Source organism: Dipodomys spectabilis, unplaced genomic scaffold (assembly GCF_019054845.1).
Source record: "Dipodomys spectabilis isolate Male_0828 unplaced genomic scaffold, ASM1905484v1 ptg000783l, whole genome shotgun sequence".
Taxonomy (NCBI): domain Eukaryota; kingdom Metazoa; phylum Chordata; class Mammalia; order Rodentia; family Heteromyidae; genus Dipodomys; species Dipodomys spectabilis.
Genome location: NW_024871460.1, coordinates 22,879,145 through 22,897,446, shown reverse-complemented (window position 1 = coordinate 22,897,446; position 18,302 = coordinate 22,879,145). Strand labels below are relative to the sequence as shown.

The 18,302-nt window shown below is 53.4% G+C and overlaps 1 protein-coding gene across 1 annotated transcript; it reads right to left on the bottom strand.

Moving 5' to 3' along the window:
* Positions 1 to 223: 223 nt before the first annotated feature.
* Positions 224 to 16,704, bottom strand: Gdf6 (growth differentiation factor 6). The gene is made up of 2 exons (XM_042673058.1): positions 16,247 to 16,704; positions 224 to 1,954 (listed from the first exon to the last, which is right to left on the bottom strand). The coding sequence occupies exons 1-2, from the start codon at positions 16,641 to 16,643 to the stop codon at positions 969 to 971; spliced, it is 1,383 nt and encodes a 460-aa protein (XP_042528992.1). The 5' UTR covers positions 16,644 to 16,704; the 3' UTR covers positions 224 to 968.
* Between the last annotated feature and the right edge of the window lie 1,598 nt (positions 16,705 to 18,302).

Here is an 18,302-nt window from a genome sequence, read left to right as displayed (position 1 = left end):
CTGGCATTTTGGCCAATTCTGTTTAAAGCAATCAATTAGAATAGACATCACCAAAAGCTTTTGGGTGGGCTACCTCCAGCATGGGTGAGCAACTCTGACTGCCTTGTCAGGGGCAGGCCTTGTGGTTTCTCAGCATCCTTCAGGGGATTCCATATGGACTAATTCTTGTCATTCCATCCATACCAGCTCCTGCAGCCCGCACCGACCCCCCCCCCCCAACACACATGCACACCGGCCACAGTAAAGGCATTCAGCGCCCACAGCGGTGAAACAGAGGTTCCCCAAACCCAGGGTGGGAGAGGACAGGGCAGAGCTGGTAAATGCATAGGAGCACACCAATAAGTGTGGGAAGGTGGTGCAGCCCATCTCTCCAAAAAAGAGCTCCTCAAGTCCTTCCTGACTTTCCTTTCCTTCTCCCAATTCCCCTAACACTGTCTATTTGGTAGGTCACAAGACCTGAGCTGTGCCGTGGCTCCTACCTTCTTTTATAAGTAGAAACAACCAAACCAAAAGATATGAGCAGAGACCATTGATTGTTTTGCCCACATTGTTTCCCCCCTTTTAAGTCATTTTTTTTTTCCAATCTATCGATCAATTGAGAAACAAGTACGGGTCTTCCTTCCCCCCACCTTCGCATCAACACCCCCGAAGCACACAAGGAAATGAACAGAAGCCACAAAGACTAAAGAAAAAGGCAGAAGAAAGAAATCCTCCTTGGCTTGTTTTTCCAGGATGAACCCAGGCAAGGTGTGAAAAATCCATGTGTATCTCGCTCTAGGCTGTCAGGTGGAAGGTTCTGGGAGGCCTGTGCTCCCTGCTCGCTCTTCCCCTTCCCCTCGCCCCCCGTTCTCAGGTCCAGGCTGCGTCCTCACTCTCGGCCTCCTCCTCCTCCTCCTCGGAGGCCAGCCTCTCTGCAGTCAGGCCTCCCTGCCGGTCCAAGGCCAAGACGGGCGGACAAGGCACCACCGCTACCTGCACCCGCACGACTCCACCACCATGTCCTCGTACTGCTTGTAGACGACGTTGTTGCCCGCGTCGATGTACAGGATGCTGATGGGAGTCAATTTGGTGGGCACGCAGCAGCTGGGCGGGGTGGAGCCGGGATCCATGGAGTTCATGAGCGTCTGGATGATGGCGTGGTTGGTGGGCTCCAGGTGGGAGCGCAGCGGGAAGTCGCACACGCCCTCGCAGTGATAGGCTTCGTACTCGAGGGGCGCGATAATCCAGTCGTCCCAGCCCAGCTCCTTGAAGTTCACGTGCAGGGGCTTCTTGCTGCAGCGCAGCCTCGACTTCTTGCCGTGCCGTTTGCCGTGGCGGCTGGCGAAGGCCGTGCGCCTCCGTCGCCGGCCGGGCGGAGGGAACCAAGGCGCGGTGGCGGCGGCGGCGGCATCCGGCGGCGCGCCCGACGGTGGCGGCCACGACCCCTCGATGCCCACCCCCGGGCTGGCCGCCTCCGCGGAGCCCAGCTGCTGTTCGCGCATCTCGGCGAACAAGTTCTTGCGCTGGGATCGGGTGAACACCACGAGCAGGGCGCGTTCCTGCGGGGATCGCACCCTCCGGCCGAAGCCCAGACTCCGCAGGTCCGGGGGTGGCGGCTGCTGGGGTCCCCCCGTGCGCCCCTCCTCGCCCTCGCCAGCGTCCGGCTCGCCCCACGCCGCCCGCAACTCTAAACACAGCTGCTTCCCGGGCTGCTGGCGCAGGCCTTGCCACACGTCGAAGACTTCCCAGCCGGCCGGGGGCGCCCCCTGCGGGTCCAGGGTCCTCGCGTCCAGCAGCAGGGGCGACAGGCAGGGGAAGAGCTGCACGTGGAGCGGCCCGGCCGGGGGCCCCCGGGGCGCTGCGGGCGCCTGGCGATACAGCCGGAGCTCCGCGCCCACCAGCTCTTCTTTGTCTGCGAGCGTGGACACATCAAACAAATACTTCTGTCTCCGGAGAGGAGTGTGCGAGAGATCGTCTGCGAGATAAAAAATAATTACAGTCAGTTTCACTTAAGGGGAGATCAGCCACTACCACCCCTCACCCCAGGAAGAGGGCGCGAGGAGGGAGGGGAGGCAGGCTGGCCCCCGGAGCGAGTCCAGCTCGGCCGGATCGCGACCCGACCACCCCCCAGGCCTCCTTTGCCTGAGGGGGTGCCTTGCGTGGGGAGTGGCGGCGGGGAGGAGGGGCGGAGGGGAGACCACACCAGGCCCAGCTCCCTCCTCCAGGTCAGCTCCGGCCTGCTTGTCTAAGCAACTCCCGGCAGCTTTGGCAGCAGCCTCCCCCCCCCCCCCACCCATTCCCCTCTTTTCTCCCCACCCCTACCCTCCAAGAGGCTGAATAACCACAAACGTGCCTTTTGTGGTCTCCAGTCCGGGCTGCGCTTCCGCTAGACCTCAGGCTCCCTCTCACCATTCACGTTCCACGTGTCGCCTCCTCCAGGAGGGCGTCCCAGACCACCCTCGCGTCTACAGCGGCTTCCCCGGGAGCATTATCAGAGGACGCTGGTTTATCATCTCCCCGGCACTTAGGATTATCTACCACACTCCGTTTCGAGTGTCTTTAGTGTTCTGTCTTTCCCACCAACACTCACTCCATCACCCTCCACGAGGCCCTAAGAGCTAGGACAATGGTTTGTCCCCTGCTCTCCACACAAATCCACAGCCAGGGCTGGTCCGCAAGTGCGAAAGCGATGCAGCAAAGCCTATAAACCTAATCGCTGTCTATTAACTAAACAACACTGCCAGTGGCTCGATGAACCAATCTTTAAGGACAGGCAGGGTAGGAAGGGCAGTTCTAACTGTATGTTATGAGCTTCCCTTTTGTTTTGAAGCTCCAAAATGATTTGAAGGTACAGTCTTACGGTAGATCTACTACTCAAAGGGCAGTTGCTGTCTTTCAAGGCACAAATGCAAGGAATATGATTACCAAGTGCTGCTATATAACATCTTTCTTTTCGCTCTCATTTTTTTCCTCCTTTCTTCGAAATAAATTTATTTTTTTAAAAAAAGCAATGAGGCTTTCCAAAAGTATATGGAATGAACAATATGGATGAACAAATATGCACACCAGACATCTACCATTAAGAAGATCTGCCATCAAGGAGAAATAGATACACCATAGCCATTCAAGCAGACACACAGGCAGACACACACACACACACACACACACACACACACACACGGTAGCATCCTCTCCCATCCCCCACCACCCAATTTGAAGTTCCTTTATTTTGCAATGGATCTTAATTACAAGTGAGAAAAAGAAAGTTGGGACACTTAGAGAGTGGCAGGCATAATAATAATAACAACAACAACAACAAAGGGCAAATTCTTTGGTATCAAAGCAAACAACTTTTTTTTGGACACATTTGTACTTGAAGCCAAGCCCACTTCGATGTGCAAGGCGGAAAGCTAACCAGATTTTCCTGGGCTGCCTTCCCATAAAATGTTTACAACCCAGCAAATACAAAAATCCCCAAAGCTCCTAGCCTTCCCCAGAAGCTAGTAAAGTTTGGGTCGATTTCAATAGTAAAAGTGTCACTGGGTCCTGGTCAGACCCTCACTGCCTGTCCAGATGTTGGTCAGGGGTAACTAGCTTTGGAACCTCAGCCACACCCAATCAGCACTCCGGGCTGACCCATGGGGCTAGCTGCCTCTCTCAAACACACATGCCCCGACCTGAGATAAAGCTGAGGAAAGGGTTAGAGAGGTGAAAAGGGAAAAGCTGCTGGAGGCAGTTGATTTATGGAAGCCAAGACCTTCAAACTAACCAGGTCACATTAAAATTGGGGCTGGGGGGGGGGGATTCAGTGTGCTTTCTTCTTAAAAGAAACCTTCATCTGACTACACTTAACCACTGCCCAGATCTCTGTACCTATGGCCTTAGACTTCACTTCACTTTTCTGCCTCTCTCCCTGAATCTACTATGAGCAGGACAAACTGCAGACACTTGATGTACTAGCTAAAAGTTGGGAGTATGTGACACGGTTCTGCAAGGTTTTGTGTGCAGGAGATAGATATATGTTCTGTTCCCATTTTACAGATGGAAAAACCAGACAGAGAAATTCATTACCTGAAGTCAGACAGTTAATACATGATGGGACTGAGATCCATACTTGTCTATTTAGTTCCAAAGCTTGGAGCATTTAACCACTAAGTCCTATTTCCTTAACATGGGACACTCCCAGAGAATGGCTAGTGTCCATTTTGTTAGGAATAAATCCTGGGATCCCTTGAGAAATCACTTTCATTTCTGTTTTGGAGAACATAGGAAGGTATAAAGAGTAATGATTTATTTGCCTTCCATGCAAAATAGAGGAGTCCACCTGCTTTGATTTTTCATTCTTTTTTCTTCTTAAGTGTAGTCTAATAAATGGCTAGTAAGCACATCAGAGTCAAACCTGAAAACAGCATCTGCCAAGAATCATACCGATGCTGCATCCTTGGAATTTTGACTGTCTTTCTAGCAACCCCAGGCCACACTTACCTTTCCAAGACCCAGGAAAGACCACAAATAGAGATTTGGGTGTCCACCTGCTCTCTCCACCATGTTTCCATCCATACTTGCAGAGGCCTCACCTGCACGCTAGGATACCCTTGCCCACAGAGCCCTGTATCCCAGACCTACAGGTGCACACACACATCAATGGAGTGGTCTGGTCCTCTCTTGGAAAAATGGAACTGATTTGAAAAAAAAAAAAAAAGAATCTGTCCATGCACTGGATCTGAGCTTAGAGTTGTTTGGGCAAGAATTGTGTGGCCCAGGTACCTGAAGACTGATCTAAAAGAGTGGCTGTCGAAGTCACTAAAGCTGCAGTGGTCACACAGGAACTTCCTAGAGATGTACGTTCTCTCAGGCCCCAGAGCTCTGGAGTGCAGTTCTGGGAATCTCCCGGGTGATGCTGCTTCTGCTGACCCTGGGATTCACACGTTAAGAACCACTGTTTTGGATTCACCTCGGTGGGATCTTTGGAGCAGGGACTGAACAGGGACTGCCCTTCAAAGCACCTAGCCTAAGGCAAGATGGGCTCCTTCCCAGCCCTTACTGCCACCTCCACATTTTTCTTTAATCTTGCATCAAGGTACTCCCTCACTGTATCTCCAGAACTTCTCAACAGGGGGTCCAAGAAGGTAGCTGCTCTATACAGCTCCCCTCCAGACCACATTCCCTACCTGTCTGAACCTGCTCTGGGGCAGTGCAACACAGAATAGGTATCAGCTCAGGGAGGGTAGACACCACCATTATCACTATGACCCTGCACTGTTTACCTGGCTGACTGAACATCAGGAAGCCTGGCCCAGCTGCCAGAGGCCACCTGTGAGCAGGAAGCTGGCCCTTCACCACCCCTTATACAAAGCCTTCTCTCCCTTGCAGCCCTGTACAAAGTGAGTTGTGTCATTGAGTGGCTGACTCCCAGCCTTTGACCATCGCATTTTGCATTTCCAAATCTGTGCCACTTTCTCACAGCCTGAAAATGAATCCTGTGGTTTGGTTCAGATCCTTGAAACTGAAAATGATCAGGAATACACCAGCCTTTCATTTTGCTTTTAATTTGCGTAGCTCACACCCCAGTTGTTGGCTGAGCCTTAGGCATATAAATCTTTCACCTTACAATGCCTAGATTTGATCAATCCTCTTTCCTTATGACATGGGTAGAGAAAGGAAGAGATGGATTGAAAGGGAAGAAAGAGGGAACAAATGGCTAGCATATCTAAAGAAAATTCTCCCCAAATCAGCAAGTTGGTAAAGTCTAAGAGCACCTCACACCTACATTTCTGGTGGGTTTGTTTCTTTGTTTGTACCAGGTCTCCCTCTTTAACCCTCGCTGGTCTCAAGCCTCCTATCCTCCTGCCTCAGTCCCTGCAATAAAAGCACACCATTCCACTGGTGCGAAATTAATAAAGCAACATAGGAAAATGATATTGGTCAAAGGACACCACATTTCAGTTACAGTGAACATCAAATTTTACAGACCCAAAAATGAAGGGGAGAGGGAGGTAAGCAAAGAAAGGAATAAGGAGGTGGCAAAGGAACTAATGATGGACATACAAGGTAAGCCAGTGCAGAAACTGGCTTGGAAAGATAATGGCACCTGTCCATGGTCACAGTGTGTGGCTGGAGAGAGCTAGAAACGGGACCGTCAGAGCAGAAAGAGAAAGATACCCAAAGCACCAAAGAGTCGATGCCAGGAAAAGGAGGGCTGGAGGCGAAGGAGGGGCGCACTGTAGCACTATCAGCAGTATTGGCCCGCTGTCGGATACAGCTGGGCTAGTCGGCCCCTGAAGAGGAATGGGGCTGCTCAGTCCCGAAGGGTTTCCAAAAGCCTGAAACTTCCTTTGGTTGGGACCCAGAAGAGCCCAGCCCTGTTCTTTTCTAACACACCACGGGAGTGTGTGTGCAGCCTGAGATCTCTCTTGAGGGTCAAGGTTGGGTCTTCTATCATTAGCCAGCTGGGAGGGTGCACCTGCTGCTCCAACTCTTGCAATCAGCCACAGATTCCGGGCACCTAGCCTGTGTTCGCAGTGAGCCTGGATGGCTGCTGGCCAGATGGCTGACCAAACCCTGGTAATGCACTTCGCACTTCACTTCTGGACCACGCCCCCCAGCCATGTCCCCCGGTGAGGCACAGACCCAGTGATTGGAAAGTAATTCTGAAGGCCACACCCCAGAAGACCACACGGTTTCCTACTGGGGAATAGAGGGTGGGGAAAGAGGACCATCACCCATCTTTGCAAAGAAAACGCCCATGCCTTTGCTTCAAAGCCCCCTCCCCCTATTTTAGAGCCAGCAGCAACTGGGTCAAGTGCCTACCAGGTTGGCTTTTGTGCTCAGATCCTTGATAGCTTTTCTAGGGTCCTGGGTAGATCTTGCTGTCACACACATTAATGATGAGGAAACGTGTTTCAAGAGGCATCTTAACTAGCCAATACCTTTTGAGGAGTAAGGGACAAGTATCTAAGATCCTGATTATAAATTTGAGTCCCCCTTCTAGCTACACCCCTCCAGAGGTACTGAGTGGGAAACACTGAGGTGCAACTTTGTTCTTGATGCAACACAAAGGGGATCAGGTATGCCTCCCGCCACTCTCCCATCACCGCTCTTCTCCTTTTCTTTACTGAAAAGTTAGAATTCATGGTGGAGACTGGACTTTTTCTCTCCTAGATATCTCAGCTTCAGCATTGCCCTGAGGAGTCCATCAAGTTGGAAACAGCCAGGTGCGCTAGGTGAGTAAGACCCAGCTGCCAGTCCCACTCTTCCAGATGTGAAAGCCTCTTAGGGTAATCTGTGCCTCAAATGTTTACCTTGCTCTTGGGAAATGGTGGTCTCCAGGACGTTTCTTGGAGGGGTGGCATGATATTCCTGAGCGAGGCACAGTGGAGTGGTGAGCCATGGATCCTCACTAAGCATCCTCACTAAGGCAAGCAACCCTCACAATCCTCGCGAGTGATCTTGTGTGCCCACCTAAGGCTTATAAGAGCCACACTGGTGTGATCTAACTCTTCCTGTATGCTGCTTTATCATGGGAAAATTGAATTTGAAAGAACAAAGGTAATCCTCAAAAACACTAATAATGTGATCATTATCCATATATTACAAGTGTGTGCAATTATTAAATGTCAATTTAAAATAAAAGTATACTCTAATAAAATCCATCTCTGAAAAAGGTATTGCTATAAAGGAAAACGCAAGTTTAAGAGTCACTTGTCCAAGATGATAAGTGGGAGAAATGGCAGAGTGGGACCCACATCTATACCACTAGGTACAGGTGTCCCAGGCCTAGATATTTGTGCTTGGTGCAAATGGAATAAGAAGGTTCTAACACTTATACAGTGCCAATGCCTGGAGGGAGGGAAAGCTTTGATCCCTGGACTCCACAACTCATTCATTCCCTAACCACTTTTCAGTAGAACTGAAAGGAGGCTTAGAATTATACTTTGGAAAGAGAACTTACAGGGAAATTTAAGTATCTCCTCTACAAAATGGAGTTAATAATGTTGGATTACAGGATCACTGAGGGGGCAAATAAAACAAGGTTTACGGAACTTCTGAAGAAGTTATACAAGGGCTCATTACTATTGGCAGTGTGGAATTGAACATAGGAAGTTACAGTCTAAAAGATATACATTTCCATGCTTCTCTGCAACATATGAATTTCCATCTTTATCTGTGGCATAGTGTTTGAGTCACTTTGAGTGAATAGACTATATCTCATAAATTCTCCCAGCCTCATACACCTCATCTGTAAAGTGGAAAGACCACAGTTACTTTCACTACCATGCTAAGAGTCAAGGCACCAGAGCAATACCATAGTTCTTGGAAACCCTCAACAAATGCAACCATTATTGCTGTAACTACCTTCATCCTGGTAGGGGAGGTATATGTATTCTCCCTTTGACCTTCTTGGGGAGATATGACCCAGTTCTGTCCACAAGATGTCGAGAACTGAATGAAGAAAAGGCACCGCTTGGACATAGGGTACAGAAACAAGTCAGTGTTTTCACTTTCTGCTTATCTAAGGTCCAATAAGAGTGGGGCTCCTCCAGGTTGCAGTCTTGTTCCTATTAGGGCAATGCTATTTCTGACATAGTGTCACATGGCCAAAACTTGCACCCAGTCTCATCCAGGATTGAATCCTTTTTGCCAGTCCTGGAACATGGGGAACAAAACGGTGCTAGACAGGTACTGGTCGGCAAGACTCCCTTACTGAGTGTAACATGGAGTGAGATAAGCTGAAACTTTCTTTCTCCGGTCTTTGGCACAATCTGCCCATAGAGGCAGCCCTGGAGTAAAAGGGTATGCTCCACAAAAAGCCACTCAACATGGGGGAAAGGCACAGAGATGGTCAGAGAGCTCTTTGGCTACATTTTGGAGAAGCTGGGGCACCTGTCAATTAGGAGAGACCTTCTGAGAGGAAAGGTTGGCCTCTTACCCTCATTAGCCCACCTTTCCTGGGGGTGGGGGGGGGCGCGTGGGTTTCTTGGCTTCTCCAGTACCTTCCCCAACAGCTTGATTCCTCAACTTCTCTTCTTTCAAAATCCAGAAGTACACAAGGAGGAGGAATCCATGAAGTCTAGGCTTTTCTAGCTTCCCCCTGACTTCTGAATCTGTACTCTCCTTCTTATGGTGAGTGGACCTATCAGATCCCCAGGGAAAAGCAGACCTGGTAGTTGGTCCAAATTCCACAGAGAAATCACATTCAGCAAGCTGTGGCTCACCTGGAAGCAAGCAACTTGAATCTCCAGAGCAAAGAAACGAAGCTAGAAAAGGAAACCCATGTCCTACTGGACTGAAAACAAAAACAGCACTGCTTTTGTCTCCATGGCTTGAGGAGAACAGCCAAGAAGATCAAAGGCACTTGTTGGGACGTCTCTTTCCAATGCAGTCCCAACCACAGCAGCTCAGATCTTAATTTGACCACACTACAGATCAAAACTAAACAAAAAACATCCACACCATACTTTCCATCCCACTTTTCTTCTGTGCACAAGCCACCTTGGCCAAAGATCCCTGCAGGTTGCAGTTCTTACTTACCCTGGGGCCATGTGTACTAGGCCCAGACCAAATTCATTCCGTGGTGGTGACCGTTCCCGTAGTGCCCACAAATAGGCCACTGGGACCTGCAGGAGTCCTTTGGGCAGAGAGTATGGGGGTGGGGAGGAATTTCAATCATACACCCACCCACCTTAGTGGCGAGAATGAGATCAGGTCGCTCGGATTAAGGCTTTCCAATCAAAAGTAAAGTAAAAGGTGTCCAGTTTTATGCGGTTTCTGCTCCTCAGCTAGTGCTGAAATTCCAAGTGCTGGCAGGGGTTCAAATTTGCATCTAGTAATAGGCAGATTCTTGGGCACTCAGCCTCCCTCCCACTTCACCCCCCCCCCCCCAACACCGGTCCTGAGCAATAGAACCCTCCCTAGTGTGTTCTTTACAGCGCTGGGCCAGTCCAGATTGAAGAAAAAATAGCCTCAAATCCTCTCCTCCTGGATGTTGATCTCGGTCTGATTCCCGAAACAACGCGGCAAAATCAGATTCGTGGTGTTACCTGCGGGACCCTGTCTGGCGTTTACCAATTATCCACCCCACAGAACCTGGAAGCTGTTGTGTGCGGAGAAGTCGGGTAGGAGGCTGGAGAGTTGGGTAGGGGGCAGTGCCAATTTGTCTGCACGTCAGATTTACACAGCAGGCGCACGGGATCCCTTTGTCTCTCTCCCTACTCCCCAAATTTCTCCACCAAAGCCAAGGCTCCCACTTGCGAGTTACTTCTCTAAGCAGCTCTTCCCAAAGTCAAACCACCTCAACACCGGACTGAGGCCCGCCCCTCTCCTATCAACGCGCCCAGCTTTAAGTCCCCAAACCACGCCCCGCTCCCGGCGCGCCGGCCACTGGCTGCTCTGCGCGCGCTTCTCCCGGAACGCGGTCCCCACGCCGCCCGCCGCAGGTCACCCCCAAACCCACTAACCCTCAGCACCCAACCATGGTTCCCCTAGAAACCGTCCTGAAAGGCAGAGAAGGGTAGCCGTGGAACCATTCGACCAACCTGTTTGATTCCAGTAAACTGGAGATAGAACTATTTAACCCATTTTGAGACGATTAAAAAAAGAAAAAAGAAACAGCCAGGGCTTGGAGTGAGGGTTAGGGACTGTCAAGTTCGGGGATGCTCTTTCCACTCCTCAAAGGCTTGGCCCGATTCTGTCTCGCGGCCTCTCCAAGGCATCGCTGGACCCGGGTTATTCAACCCCAGAAGGGCTATCGAATGAATGCCTTCCGTATTCTGGGACAGCGCTTAGAGGGTACTGTTGATTTGCTTTGCGTCTTTCGATGCACTCTGAAGTCTGACTGAAGACAAAATTCTCCTTTCTGCCCAATTTCTAACATACTCTCTCCCCCAGCACACACCTCTCCATCACATCTTCCAAACGCCCTAGGAAGATATCGTTGCTCTCAAGGAGGTGCGTCAATACCCTGAAAATACAGGTGGGGAAAAACAGGTTCCACCAAGGCCTCCTTCAGTACAGCAAAGGCGTTCCCACCGGGTCCTGGGGACTCGAACCTTCTCTGTTCCGAATAGGGGGTGGGTTCTCACCTACCGAATCTGTTTGGGGTGCAGGACTCAGGAGACGTCTCCTGGTCTGAGTTTAGAGTCACTCGCCCGCCCCTGAATGTGTAAAAACGACATAGATATTTGAGCTTGGTTTTGCTCCTTCCTCCTCCCCCACCAGCAAGCTACCGTGCAAACTCACAAGGGCCCAGAGAGCCTCCCGCCAGTAGGAAAACCCTAGACGGCTTCTCACTTTAGCCTCCCTGATCACCGACACTCGCCAAGAATCCTGGCACCACCTGAATTCCCGCTGCAGAGGTGTTTTGAACCTACTGATGGATATTTTCTCCCCTCCAGGCAGCTCTGAAGGCCTTAAAGTTGCAGATGGCACTAACTGGTCTTTAACAAACCCTCACGTGAAGTTTTGGCTTTAATGTATCGGAATCATTTCGATCAGAAGAGTAGAGCAAACAAGACTTCCTTCCCTTACCCCTGGCTTTTCCCAGAACCTACCCATTCACCCGGCTTGTGGGAGGATCGGGAATCTAAAACAAGCACACAAACCACACCCGCGCTCCTGCTTGGCGAAGCCTCACAGCTCATCCCTGAACGCTTAGCAAGCCCTCTCCAAAGCTGTTCCCCCCCCCCTCCTTTTTTTTTCCCGGGGAAATAAAGCTTAGATTGGAACCTTCTGCCCGGCTTCCTCACTTGGCCGTCTGGTCTGAATTAGTGTTTTTATAAGGGACTCAAACAAATCGAATACAAGGTCACCAAATAATTAACAGTTGCGAATTCCCTCCGTCCCCATTAAAATACTTCCCTGCTTATATTTCATTTTCCGTTTGCCAACAACAGGGTCTGGGCAAAAAGCTCTGCTGCCGCCGTGATTACACCACTCCGGTGCCCAGGTTCACCCAGAAACCCGCTATTTTGCATATACATGATGTACCAGAAAAACTTCAATCGCTGGGAACTATGCAGTTCTTGGAATGTTTCTCCCCACACCCCGCCTAGCCCCAGCTAGTGGCCTGCCCCGGCCCCTGGTAATCACGCCCCAGGAGGTGAAGGGAGAAATGCACTAAAGGCAGCCGACTGCCCCGAGCCATTTCTAAGGTGTCAGGTTCCTCAAGGATGTTCCCATCTAGTTTTGTCTTTTTGGTTCTTTACAGTTCCTTGGATGCACTATTATAACCACCAAATTAAAGCGTCTTCTTATTTCAAAGACATTTGGGAACCTAACTCTACAGTCTTAGACTCAATTTCCCTCATCCTGGAGAGATTTTTTTGGGGTGTTTTTTTTAAGGTGGAACACTACATAAACTGTAATTCTGAGTCTCTTTCCCTCCCTCCCTCCCTCCTTCACTCTCTCCCTGTAGAATTCAGAGACAATCTAATGGCCTGCCTTTCCCAGGCCCCAAGGTTTGGGTGCCCTAGGGCCTGCACCATTGACCTTGTAACGAGTGATTTCATGAGCTAACTGTTAACTTCACTACATACAACTCGGTCCATTCTGATCCTGTGACTCCACCAACACACAACACATATATGAGCACAAAATCATTTTAAAACACAATATGAAGACTTAGGATACGATGTTTCACACCTCTGCTAAAATAAGTATGGGGAAGCCAGGCACAGCACACATTCTGAACCTTAAATCCAAAGTTCCATGAGAACTCCTATCTAGGTCCTAGCACACTATAAAGAAACATGGAGCCTTGAAGAAACTCTCATCTTTTTGTTGTTTTTGTTGTTGTTGTTACTTGTGCTTTGTATCGCTGTCCTTAGAAATCTTCTTACCCCTTACCGTTCTGGTTTAGCAAGCAGGGTCTACAATATTATAAATTTCATCTCTCCCTAGCCACGTGACACCTAGAAACTTACTTAATCTGTCTTCCTTAATTCACCTGTAAAATGGGTGGTTATCTCACTTTTCCTTGGGAATATTTATGAGCATTAAAACAGATGTAATAGATTTTTTAGCACAGCACATGACTCACGGTAAAAGTGCTGTAAGTCTTGGTTTATTATTATTATCCTTGGTTGGCAAAGATCAAACTGAAAGGAAAGACATTTCCCCCCTTTTAGACTGGCAATAAAGTGTCCTCATGGAGGGATGGAAGAAGTGGCCTGATTTTATAGAGCATGCTGTCTTTATGGAGACGGAGAGCTCTTCAGCTCCTTCGGGCATGGGCATGGCCTTTGGCAGGTTCCAGATGAGGAAGGATTTTCACAAATGTCTTTGCTCTTCCCCTTGAGGGACCCTTGCTGTTCAATGTGGCTCTAACGTACCACACACTCCCTGGCGACTTAAACCTGACGGGGACACGGCTTCAAGTGAGCCTGGCTGGCTCAGCTCCAGGCTGGCTCCTTCTCTTTCCTGCTGGCCAGGCCATCCCCGGGCTGGGGGGAGGGGATGTCAAGCGGTTTGGCGCGGTTAAGAATCCCCCTGTGAGGAGGGGCGGAAGTCCTCTCCAGGAGCTGGGGATGCGCGGCTAGCGGGTCCCTTCCATCACGGGAGACTAGACACCGTTTGATGTGTTATGACATGAACCCTCAATTAGATCGCTGAGTTGAAACACTCCAATCAGGGGCCCGATGCTAAGCAAGCCCCGGAAGGTCCAGCTCGAGGTCACCGCCGGTGACACATCAAATCAAAATCAGTGAGAGGGAAAGTGAGGCTTTCCCTTTATCAAGCCGGGGCTGCAGCCAGCATCTTACCCGCTCCGCCCCTCCCGCGCGCGCGCGCGCCTCTGCACTCCTTTATCCCCGCGCTCTCGTGAGCGCGCGCCACCAGCCGCGACGCCTTCCTGGTCAGCGCGCTACCTTCCGTGTTCTGGGAACTTGGCGACGGGAGGGGAGGGGATGGAGGGGGGGGGGGAACCTGAAGGAGACCAAGCCTTTGAAACTGCAGTCTGGTTGGTCAAGCCGTGTCTCTTCCAGCTGCCCTCCCCTCCATAGCAGCCCCCAGCCCTCCATCCATCGCATTCTGAGGTTGAAGCAGGATGGTTGGAATCTTGGTTCTACTGGCCTGGAGATCTTGGCTTGGGAACAGTCTCTTCCTCACCAGCATTCCCTTCGTGTGCTAGCGGCCACCCTCCCACACCCAGGGACTCACAGTGGGGTGCTTAGCGGTGGGGGTGGGAGGGGGTGCAGGGCTAGCAAGGATAAGATGTCCACACGGAACCTGGGGTCCCCAGAGTCAGCCTTTGCCCATGCCTGAATTCCCAAGGCTACCATAAACACCTCTGAAGAACCTGCAGGGTTGCTTGGTCCTGTGCCAAACTCACCAGGTGCAGTGGACCCGTTAGGGGTGCCTGCCTAGGCGAGGACCAGAGTTTCTAGCCACTTTTTGAAAAAAGAAAAACAACAACAACAAAACGAGCGTCCAACTGCCCACCCACCTAGGCCCCTAGGATTTCTTCCCTGGCCGAAGGGCCTCTTGAGCACTTTTCTCTGAGCTTCCTTAGCCTGTCCTTCCGCAAAGACTAAGCAGTAGCTTAGCGGAGGCCTTGAGGGGAGGGTTTGTGGCAGGGTGGATCGTGGACGGAATTGGCGAGCTGTGTGCCAGCAGGGCCCAGGCAGAGGACCGGGTTGCAGTACTCAGAAAACGCCCCATGTCTTGCAAAGGTGACTTTAGTAGTTCTAAAATCGTCATAAAATACCTGATGTTAATTTGCGGTTGCCTCCTTTCAGCAGCTCATAACCCAGATGACCTCGAGCTGCAGCAGAACATAGGGCTGTGGACAAGACCTTGGCCGGGGTGAGCAGGGCCAAGCTCGACAGGGCTGGAGACCCAGAATCCCGGGCTGGGAGCCATTACTCTGCTCGGAAAACTTCACTCATAGGTGAGCAACTTAGGCAACCGACACTGAGCAGTCTCTTTTGCCCAAACCCCAGAGCTTCGGGGTTATCAGAGCAACCCTACCTTCACTCACCTGGAAGCAGGGGTGGCCCCCCGAAGGTGTGGAACTCTCAGAGCTAAGCCTGGGGTGATGGGGGAGAGGATGGCGCCTAAACCTCTCATCTTCTTCTTATTATTACCTTTCCTTGCCTCCTTCTTTACCTTTTCTTCCCTGCATTACTTCCCTTCCTCTTTGAAAGTCACTGGCACTTTCCTCCAATTTCTGAGACACAAGAAGAGTGAAGCTTTAAAAAAAGAAAGAAAGAAAGAAAGAAAACCAACAGGACCCTGTCCACGCTGGGAGCCAGCCATGGTGGCAAGAAAAAGAGAAGTGGATTTTGCACGAACCCCCACGTGCACCACCGGCGCAGGCCGCGAGCACCAGGGATGAGCCCCTAGATGCTTAGAGAAAGAAGAGTTCCCTTGAGGGAACCGTGGATGGCCGCACTCCTGTACTCAAATGCATCAAGCACCAAGAAACCTCCAGACCTAGCTGGCTCGGGCCTGCCCCCCCAGCGGGTCGCTGCCACCGCCGCCGCCGCCGCCTCTACAGCTGCATTTTCAGGTTGCCCCCTCGGAGCCCGCCGTGGCTGGACGCTGGAGGGGGTAGGGGAATGCCAGAGGACACTGGGCATCTTCCTGGCTGGTGAGCCCCGCAATCAGCTCAGGGGCGCGCAGGGAACCCGCTCAGGGTTCTGGACCAAGGCACCGCCTGACGCCGCCGCCGCACTTGCTCTCTGGACGGCACGAGGGTTTGTGGTAGATTTTCCAGGACAGCCCAGAGCTCCTGGCTTCCCAGCGCTCGCTGCTCAAGGCCCGGGGCCAGCCCGGTTTACCCCCTACAGCTCGGGCCTTGGATCTCCCGAACCGCACCACCTCGAAGCCCGGGGCGCAGGGTCCGTGAGTCCTCGTCCTAAGCCTTCTCCATCCCCAGTCGTCTGCCTGACGCTTTTTAATCCTCGGGACTTCTTGCACTAGCTACCAGGAGAGCGGCCACCAAGCCACTGTCTGCAAAGAGAGGAAGGAAGGAAGGAAGGAAGGAAGGAAGGAAGGAAGGAAGGAAGGAAGGAAGGAAGGAAGGAAGGAAGGAAGGAAGGAAGGGAAGGAAGGAAGGAAGGGGAAGGGGGAGGGAGGGACTGCACTGTCGGAGTGGAACAAAAGCTGCAGCCACATTCAGTAACTCGAGAAAAAATGTTGCAGAAAAGAGAAGAGAAGGGAAGGGAGCGGGAAGGGGATCCGCAGATGCAGCCTCCTGCCGAGCCCGAGCAGCGCCCCGGCTGCCGCAGCTCCGGCGAGAGAGGAGCCCGGCGCGGTCTCTGCCACTTACCCAGTCCTCTGTCTACAAAGCTGGTGATCGTATTGGCTGACTTGGAAGACTGGAAAAAGCTGGCGTTGATGCCCAGCTTCTCGGCAATGGAGTAAGTCCTGTAGATGGACAGCATGTATTCGTGGGGCACCACGCGCGGACCCCTGTGCCCTGGCCGGGACTCGTGGTGCGGCCGCGGCGGCTCCGGGCGCTCGCGGGGCGTCTCGCCCGCGTTGCTCCCGCGCGGCGCCCGGGGCACCTTCCCTTCCTTGCTGCTCCGCACGCCCTTGCTGGAGTCCAGCTCGGCGGACGCCGACGCCGACGCCGACGAGGAGATGGACGCCTGCTGGCAGCCAGGCAAATCCCATAGAAAACTGATGAGGAAGACGGCCGAGAGCAGGACCCTAGGCGTATCCATGGCGAGAGAGTGGCTGCGTCTCTTCTCCACCCACTCCCCCGTCTCCCCAGAGAGGCGGCGAGCGGGGCGCAGAGCGCGAGGGACTCGGAGCGGCTGGACAGCGGCCGGGACCCGGCTCCTCGGGCGACTCCGAGTGCGAAGAGCCGGGTCCCAGCCACACCAACCCCGGGCCCGCCACGCCCCCTCCCGCCCCTCGCGGGGAGGGGAGGGAGGGCAGTGCAGCCGGGGAGGGGGGGTGAGAGGAGGAGGAGGAGGAGGAGAGGCCGGGGTGGGGTGGGGGGGTCCGGGCAGGAGGTGTGTAAGGAGTGGGGGAGAGAGGGGCTGTGGTGTGTCAGCGTGGCCGCCAGGCGCAGCGCCCCCGTGGGGCGCGCGCGGAGTTGCGGGGCGCTGAGCCCCGCGCGGGGCCCCGAGCCGCTAAGCCAGGGGAGGGAGGGAGGGAGGGACGGAGGGAGGGCGAGGCTGCCCCGCGACCCGGGAGCCGGGGCCGCGCCCGGGTGCCCCCCCCCCCCCCCCCGTCCCGCACCCTCCGAGACGCGGTCGGTGCGCCGCCGACGCTCGGGATCGCGGCGCTCCCCCCCCCCCCGCGCCCCCCTTCCCCGGCGATGTCTCCGCCCCCGGCTGCGCACCGGTCCACGGCGTCGGTACCTTCTCTCCTCCGTCCCAACTGTCAAGCTGGTGGCGGGCTCGATTGAGGGCCCCAACCGGAGCCCGGGAGAGCCGGGCGGTGGACCCGGCTCAGGGCCCAGCTGCGCTCAGTCCCAGGCTCCCGGGTGGGGGTACCGCTCCCCACAAACACGGGCGTCGATTCCCAACCTTTGAGGTCAGGCAAAGGCCACGGGTCTGCTCCAGAGTTGGGAGCGGCGCGGACCGCGGCCGCAGCCCCCTCCACCCCGCCCCCCGCTGCGGCCCGGGCCTGGGCGCGCGCCGCCCCCGAACCTCTTCGGAAGCTGCCCGCGGGTCTCCTCCGCTCACCCCGGGCCCTCCGCGCCTCCGGCGGCCTGCCCCCGGCCTCCACTCCGTCCCCATTTCCCCGGACTCCCTTCTTCCTCGAGTTCCTTCGGCATTCCAATCCCTCTTCCCGCCGCCTGCTTTTCTTCTCACGCTGCCCTCCCATCTCTCCACGCTTCCCACCCTCTCATCCAGGACTCCCCTCCCTCCCCTTCCAGGGGACCCCTCCCTTTCGCAGCTCTACCCCAATCTGTTTCTCTTCAGCCCAGCCTCGCCCCGTCACGAGTTTCCTTTATCTGTCCCCAGATTCCCAGGGCCTGTCTTCCGCCCGCCCGCTGTCTTGAGCTCGGTCCTTGGCCTTCAGGCCGCTCCAAGGAAGGCAGCTTCTCTCTCCCGCAGTGCTCGGGGCCCTGGATTGTCATAGGCAGAAGTTTTCCAGTGTCTGGGGCGGGCAGGGGCGGGGGGGGTGTGGGGGTGGAGCGTGTGCACAAGCCCCAGCCAAAATAGGTCCTCCTTTAGGGATCCTAGTACGATAAGGCTGGGTGTGACTGTTTTCAGTCATAATTTAAAAGCAAAAAGAAAAGAAAAAGAAAACCTCAAGGGAGGAAGTGACTTTGCCAAGGCCATCAGTCTGTTTGGGATCGAACATCAATTTGGGTTCTCACCTCTCCAGTTAGAGAGCCTAACATCGCCAGCTCATGTCTTGCTTTA

Coding starts and splice junctions, on each gene's coding strand:
- Gdf6 (XM_042673058.1), bottom strand. CDS start 16,643: ATGGATACGCCTAGGGTCCTGCTCTCGGCCGTCTTCCTCATCAGTTTT. Junction 1,955..16,246: donor CTTTGTAGACAGAGGACTGG/GTAAGTGGCAGA, acceptor TTTATCTCGCAG/ACGATCTCTCGCACACTCCT.